Below are 8,030 nucleotides of genomic sequence, written 5' to 3' on the forward strand. Positions count from 1 at the left end.
ATGAACAGTTACTGCTAAAGTAAAGTCTGCACTATACATTTGGGGGCGAGGGGGGGGGGTGAAATTCCAATGTGCGACAACATCTTGCTTTAAAGTGTTAATACTACGATGAACATTTTCAAAGACATGGGTACTTGTGCTGACATGTGGCAAATATGACAATGTTTCGCACTGATTGTTGAACACAAATATTAACATACGAAATGATCATGAAAAATATAGGAATGTAGACAAGCCATGACACTGTTTGTCCATTTTCGCAGCACTTAACAAATCATTACACAAGCTGTTAAAAACTTCTTCTTTTTAAAAAAAATGTTATTGGAAGAGAGAGAATTATGTAACAACTGTCTATAATCACCATATGTCTCTTTTTTCTGATCACACTGATGATAATAATGATAATCATTATAATAATGACAATCATCATGATAGTGGTAGTAGCAGTAGTAGTAGCAGCAGCAGCACCACAACCACCAGTAGTAGTAAGTATATAGTAATATGTGACGTTTTCAAAAGAGTAATGATATGTGACATTTTCAAAGGAGTTCTACATTCACTGGCTCAACTCTGTTCCAACTTGCTCAGCGGTTTATGGGTAAAAAAAACAAAACGCTCTTCATCTGCTCAGAGAGAGACAGACAGACAGACAGAGAGACAGAGAGAGAGAGAGAGAGAGAGAGAGAGAGAGTTCAACAAGACAAAAATCTTCATTAAAGAGGGTTAACATACGCCTATGCATTTTTCTTTCAAATATAAACGATGGCTAATACCTCTTACCAATAATTCACAATTGTGCAACTTTTCATGGCAGGAAAATTCAGGCTTAAAGAAAAACAACAAGAACTTACACACTATGTAAAGTGAAAAGTTACACATATTGCAACAAAACGGAAACACATTAACATAACTCCTGGGCTAAGAACATGAATAACAAAACTTGACGTGCATATGAGGTGGTGGCAGCAAGTGTATAGAAAATGAGATCGATGAAAACGACGATGATGATGATGATGTGAATATTTATACAGCTTCCTATTCTCGGTCAGAGACCAAGCTCTAAGCGCTTTAGAAACACAGGAGCTATTTGCACAACAGGTTACCCTACTGTAGAACCGACAGCTACCATTTGGGCGCTCATCATTTGTGTCCTTGAAGAGAGAGATGAATAGAAAGGAGAAGATGCTGAAGGAAGAAGACAGGGTCTATTATTCTTCAATTCTCAGTTCCTTCACAAGTACCCAAAACAATACAGTGAAGTTCAAATGACGAATCACTGTTGCTGTACCCGTAATTCATTTTTGACGAACCCGACGGAAAATCGTAAGGAAACCAAAACGACGGACATAAATTAAAAAAACAACCCAAACCAACTGACGGAAAATCATTAGGAAACCAAAGCAACTGAAAATCATTACCAGGAAACTAAAAACAATTGACGGAAAATCATTAGGAAACCAAAGCAACTGAAAATCATTACTAGGAAACCGAAACAATTGACGGAAAATCATTAGGAAACAAAAGCAACTGAAAATCATTACTAGGAAACCAAACCAATTGACGGAAAATCATTAAGAAACCAAAGCAACTGAAAATCATTACCAGGAAACCAAACCAATTGACGGAAAATCACTGGGAAACCAAAATTACTGACAAAATCTTAAGGAAAACAACCGACAGAACATCATACAGAAACCATTACAGCGGACAGAAAATTACAAGGAAACCACAACAGCGGGAAAGAATGGGGAAACCTAAATGCCCTCTTCCCTGGAGAGAATCCTAATCAAGAGACCCCATCATAGTTCAAGAGAGTCTCCCTAGAGATCATCCTTAACAGAGTCCCCATCATAGTTCAAGAGAGTCTATCATAACTCTAGAGAAAATCCTAAACAGAGTCTATCATAAATGTCCTCACACCAAGAAAAATCCTAATCAGAGACCCCATCATAGTTCAAGAGGGTCTATCATCATGCGATGCTACTTTTCTCCGCAGCTCATAACCCCGTAAAGTCCACGGAATGCTGTTGGTAGTGAAGCAAGGAAAAGGATCCGGTTTTCTCAAGGGGCTAAAGTGGTCACCACGTGCGGAGCCGACGTGCCTGGAATGTTGTCCACGTAGCTGATGCCAAAGGCGGAGATGAAGACGTTGATGATGGTGATGATGAGGATGATGCACACAGAGGCGTTGTTCAGCCGCTCGGCTCGCTTGTGGGCCGGCTCGTCTGACTCGTCCGGGTCCATCATGCCCAGGATCAGCAGCACCACGCCGGCAGACACCTGACACACAAAGGACAGAGCGTTCTTTTTCACACAGTGCCAGGAAGTTCTTCACAGAGTGCCAGAAAGTTATTTACAGAGTGCCAGAAAGTTAATCTTCACAAACTTCCAGAGGTTCACCTTGTGTGCTAGAGGTTCATCTTCACAGGGTTCATCTTTACACAGTGCCAGATGTTCATCTTGTGTGGTGCTGGTATGGTTTGCGGTTTATATGAGGTTAGTCTGATGTAGTGAGGTTTGGTTTGCGTAGTGTGGCGTGAACTATCATTCCTTTTTTGACTCACTTGTGTAAACAAAGTGAGTCTATGTTATAACATGGTGTTCGGTTGTTTCTGTGTGTGTGTGTGTGTGTGTGTGTGTGTGTGTGTGTGTGTGTAGATGGTAAACGTTAATATTGCCATTTTCTCTGGAAATACTTTGTCTATCAATAACAGATTTAACACAGAAGGAAAACAACATCTTCACAGTCACACCAATAATAGGTTGTAAGTCTCCCGAATTAAGCCGTATTTCCGGATCATTAACGATTTCGTTGAGGCCAGTTCCGGATTCCGAAAACACCATTTTTCAGCTTCCCAGTTTCCAGAAAGTGGGCTATGCTTAGTAAGAAGACGGCATGACCTCGTTTTTCTTGTTCGCAATTCAAAGAAAAGGAATACAAAGTTTGGACAGAACACATACAGTGACACAAACTACCGTGACATCATCGACGTGTTTACTGCATATGAATATCTTAAAGTGGATACTGGATTAACCAGAAAAAACATGAAAGAGAAATTGAATCGACTGTGTCGTAGTTTCCTGGCGAGTGTAACTAAACCTGTTGAATATCGATCTAGATCCAGAGAAAACGGCTAAATGTTGCAGTGTGCTTGACGTGATGGCAACGTCTCCTTTATAACAGCCTTTAAAGAATTTCCTAAATATCCGATACATTTCAAAATAACATGATTTAAACAGCGTTATCACTTCGAATACCGCAATCGATTTATCACGCTTTAAACAAAAAAATTGCTTAAGTATCAATTTTTAAACGTCTTTTGTAGATCCCCCAACAGCGCTGTGACTTAGCACAATTTCTTTCCACACAAACATACCGACCTGCAAAGCAATAGACAGCCCCAGCAGCACCAGCAGTCCAACGTAGAAGTTGCCCCTGGCGTTGACAGGGATGTCCACCAGAGCCTTCAGCTGGGAGGAGTTGGCCATCAACAGGGCAAAGTCCAGGGCGCCTTGGGCCACCGTCTTCCGCGTGGCGTAGGAGTTGGACCCCACCAAGGGCTGGATGATTATTATCATAATAATGATGATGATAAGAAGAATAAGAAGAAGAACAACAACAACGATAATAATGATTATAACAAGATGAACAAGAAGAACCGAGAAAAAGCAGCAGTAGCAGTAGAAGAAGAAGAGACGACGACGAACAACAACAACAACAAAAACAATAATAATAATATTTTGAAGAACAACAACAACAACAACAACGAGAAGAAGAAGAAAAAGAGCAACAACAACAACAATAATAATAAGAAGAAGAATGATAATAAGAATAATAACGAGGAGGAGAAAACAACAACAATAAAAACAAGAAGAAGAAGAATGATAATAATAATGAGAAGAAGAAGAACAACAACAACGGTACTACTACTACTGCTGCTTCTACTAATGATAATGATAACAACAATAACAACAACAACATTGATGACTTTTTTATATTGTTATTCATACTAATAAAGGCCGTATTTTTAGGTCAGAGACCAAACTCTTGGGAGCAGCAGTCACGGCAGTAGCAGTAGTAGTAGCAGCAGCAGCAGCAGTAGTAGTAGTAGTAGCTGTAGTAGTAGCAGTAGTAGTAGTAGAAGTAGCAATTGTTGTTGTTGTTGCTGCTGTTGTTGTTAATATGATCATTAGCCTATCATTATTGTTGTTGTTGCTGTTGTTGTTAATACTTATATATTTTCGGACACACACACACACACACACACACACACACACACGCACGCACGCACGCACACACACACACACACACACACACACACACACACACACACACACACAGGGTCCAACAAACACGGAAGTCATAATGTCAAACATCTAGAAAGGTCTTGAAACCAATATAAATCTGTCACTACAACACCAGCAACGCAATCTGTATGCACCATATCCTGGTTCTTATACCAACAATTGACACGCAGTGCGTGCTGCAATACAAACCATGACGTGATGACGAAGCACACGAAATAACAACACCGTATTATTAGTATCCAAAGCCCGTGCTAGAACGTAGTAGGCTAGGCACTGTCCCATAATAAACACATCTGCGCATATATGCAGTTCCTGTGTGTGTGTGTGTGTGTGTGTGTGTGTGTGTGTGTGTACACATGCTCAAGTTGTTCGTGTGTGGTATACTTAACGCATGCACGTTTTCAATCATGTATGTAGGAAGGTATGTGTATCTTTTTGTTGTAAATGCCACGAGTCCTCGGTCTGCTATGTGGGAGCGTCAGTAGCTATATATATTGCATCATGATTGTGATGATTCGTAGTATTAGTAGTAGCCTAGCAGCATCAGTTGTAGTAGCAGTAGCAGCAGCAGCAGCAGTACTAGCAGTAGCAGTTGCTAACAATACACAAGTATGATTAACTGTCAATACTCAGCTATTATCAATTGTCAGTACACAAACACCAAGTGATGTCTCCATTGTCGTTCTTTCTAGTGGTCGAGGTGGTGGTGGAGTTGCTTATCTTATTCTTTTTCTTAAAAAAAAAATACAATTACAATGATAATGATAATGATAATGATGATGACGACGACGACGATGATGATGACTGATGACGATAATCTTTTTGTTGTTGTTCTAGTCTGAATGGAAGCCGCGCGTTGTGTCGCTCACCTTGACCAGCGTGTGGTGCTCTGTGTCCGTGCTGACAGGGCCGTTGTCCTCCCCATCATGATCCCTCATACCACGTGACTCCTCGTCACCAGGCATGCCGGCCGGGCTGCACGTGCACACACGGTCACGTGAGTGATGTCACACTGACTGGGTCACAAACTAAAAATAGCACTGAGAAGAAAAAGGAGAAGAAGGCGAAGAATGAATGAATAAATGAATGAATGAATGAATTATATGGATACTTATATATAGCGCCTATATCCTCGGACTGAGACCAAGCTCTTATCGTTTTACAAACTCTGGGTCATTTGCACAACAGGCTGCCTTCCTGGGCAGAGCCGACTGACGGCAGGTTGTCATTGGGCACTCATCATTCGTTTCTTGTGTCATTCAATCAGTTTCAGGAACTCAGTGACGCACACTATACATACACACTCAGACAGACATGTGTCATTTTACTGTATGACCGTTATGTTTATTTACCCCGTTTTCGGGGTGTGCATGCTGGGTATGTTCTTGTTTCCATAACCTACCGAACGCTGATTGGCATTCATTACAGGATCTTTAGCGTGCGCATTTGATCTTCTGCGTGCGTATACACACGAAGGGGGTTCAGGCAAAAGCAGGTCTGCGCATAGGTCGTCCTGGGAGATGGGAAAAATTTCCACGCTTTATCCACCAGGCGCCGTTACCGAGATTCGAACCAAGGACCCTCAGATTGAAAGTCCAACGCTTTAACCACTCGGGTATTGCGCCCGTCAGACGAAGAAGACTCATTCAGCGCTTTTTGTCAAGAGCTAGTGTTTTACGCAACAGAACAACATAAAACTCATCAACCACACACACACACACACACACACACACACACACAATATATATATATATATATATGTGTGTGTGTGTGTGTGTGTGTGTGTGTGTGTGTGTGTGTGTGTACTGATGACGTAAGAAATCAAATAATCTACTCACTCAGTGCAAACAGGCATCACTGATGACGCCACACGTCCAACTCACATGCACTGGCACACACACGACACACACACAGAGCTGTACACAGACATTCACAGTCACACACACACACACACACACACACCGTGGCAGCACACACACACACCACTTATAACATGGATAAAACGCACTTTCGCAAAGTTATCAGATGGGTCTTCGGAGATTTGCTGAAAGAGACTGCGGTATACATATAGTGGATTGCCTTGTATTGTGCGGAGATTTGGAGATTGCCGGGTGTACTGACGAAGAATGTCCGTCAGAGATGTTTTCATGGCCAGTGTCAGTGAGAAACGAGAAGCTAATTCAGCCACTGTCTGTAGAGTCTCTGCATGTTAACCCCCTCAGCAAACACTGAAGTTAATTTTAAACGCTCGTCTGTTTACGTTGAACACTCAGACATAGGCAGGTACACACACAGACTTCTCTCGCATAATCTGTCAGTGTTGTGTCACTGAGAGAGAGAGAGAGGGTGGGGGGGGGGGAGAGAGAGTGTGTGTGTGTATGTGTGTGTGTGTGTGCATGTGTGTGTGTGTGTGTGTGTGTGTGTGTGTGTGTGTGTGTGTACGTATGTGTGTCTTTGAGAGAGAAAGAGAGAGACAGCCTCGGAGACACAGGGAACTGAAGAGCCTGAGATCGGATGAGAGAGAGAGAGAGAGAGAACTGAATTGAATAAATTGAATTGAACTGAACTGGATAAATTTTATTTTCTGAGGGTAATACAGTACGCAAAATAATGCTTTTTTTCATGCAGCCCTCGGAGGGGAAACAGTAAAATCAGAAAGGGGGAATCATTACAGCATGCATATTAGAGAGAGAGAGAGAGAGAGAGAGAGAGAGAGAGAGAGAGAGAATGGATGAAAGAGAGAGACTGTTACACTTTTGCTATTACTGGTTGAAATATAACCAACTGAAACTATCCCATGCGTTTATCTGAAATACAATCTCTACCGGGTGGCTGTAAATAACTACCGTCGCATTCAAGTTAACTGACGCACCTATGCACCCTACTACCGAAGACTGAAAGAACACACACACACACACACACACACACACACACACACATTTCAAGGGCAGAACAATGTACATACTGATGGTCAGAATAACTTGTGACTTTGGCATACACTGCGTATTGAAAAAAGAAAAGAAAATATACGTGTATGATTTTTTTTTTATTCAATTTTTTGTTCGCATTTGTGCACGTAATACGCAGTGTATGCCGAAGTCTCAAGTTGTTCTGACCATGAACACGTACATTGTTCTGCCCTTGAAACGCGTGTGTGTGTGTGTGTGTGTGTGTGTGTGTGTGTTCTTTCAGTCTTCGGCAGCAGGGTGCATATATCTTTAAGCATCATCAGGAATACATATTACCACCGTGAGAAATAATCTTCGAAATTGAAAACAAAAACAAAAGACACTCACCTGCAGAACAAAAACAGCAGAGATAAACCAAATACACGCAACAGCGTAAAAACACCTTCGACGGGCTGTTATAGTGACCTGCGAGAATGCCTGATCAACACCAACGTCAACAAAAACACCGGCTGTTATGTAAAAACGTGAACTACTGAACTTGAACACTTATTTCTCACTCTTTGCAAGCCAGGCTTGGACACTTCCACCGCGGAACATCTTATATATAGTTGCAGTGATGTCATGTGACCCACATTCACTCTGACGCCACCACTCCCCCCACCACCCACCCAAAACACACACACACACACACACACAAAGGCCCAGTCTGAAGCTGGGTCAAACACATCCGGGATCTTTTTCCTTCATGACGCTGGGCAACAAGTTGTTGACACTCGGGTAAACGTGCCCAGACACACACACACACACACACAC

General features: G+C 41.9%; 1 protein-coding gene across 2 annotated transcripts; it reads right to left on the reverse strand.

Annotated features, from left to right (window-relative positions):
• Nucleotides 1–313: 313 nt before the first annotated feature.
• On the reverse strand, nucleotides 314–7,803 carry LOC143300072 (ninjurin-1-like). 2 transcript variants are annotated; one of them, XM_076613631.1, is made up of 4 exons: nucleotides 7,605–7,803; nucleotides 5,178–5,283; nucleotides 3,382–3,561; nucleotides 314–2,280 (listed from the first exon to the last, which is right to left on the reverse strand). In XM_076613631.1, exons 2-4 carry the CDS (start codon nucleotides 5,271–5,273, stop codon nucleotides 2,062–2,064), a joined length of 495 nt encoding a protein of 164 aa, XP_076469746.1. In that variant the 5' UTR covers nucleotides 5,274–5,283; nucleotides 7,605–7,803; the 3' UTR covers nucleotides 314–2,061. The 2 variants fall into 2 exon arrangements, with proteins under 2 accessions (XP_076469746.1, XP_076469747.1); XM_076613632.1 differs by having other exon boundaries at nucleotides 5,178–5,348.
• Between the last annotated feature and the right edge of the window lie 227 nt (nucleotides 7,804–8,030).

This window comes from Babylonia areolata, chromosome 25 (genome assembly GCF_041734735.1).
Source record: "Babylonia areolata isolate BAREFJ2019XMU chromosome 25, ASM4173473v1, whole genome shotgun sequence".
NCBI classification, from domain to species: domain Eukaryota; kingdom Metazoa; phylum Mollusca; class Gastropoda; order Neogastropoda; family Buccinidae; genus Babylonia; species Babylonia areolata.

What these genes read in the sequence shown, in the direction of transcription:
- LOC143300072 (XM_076613631.1), bottom strand. Translation starts at nt 5,273, where the DNA reads ATGCCTGGTGACGAGGAGTCACGTGGTATGAGGGATCATGATGGGGAG. An exon ending in AGCACCACACGCTGGTCAAG is followed by an intron (nt 3,562 to 5,177) that starts GTGAGCGACACA and finishes ATAATCATCCAG; the next exon opens with CCCTTGGTGGGGTCCAACTC. An exon ending in GGCTGTCTATTGCTTTGCAG is followed by an intron (nt 2,281 to 3,381) that starts GTCGGTATGTTT and finishes TTTGTGTGTCAG; the next exon opens with GTGTCTGCCGGCGTGGTGCT.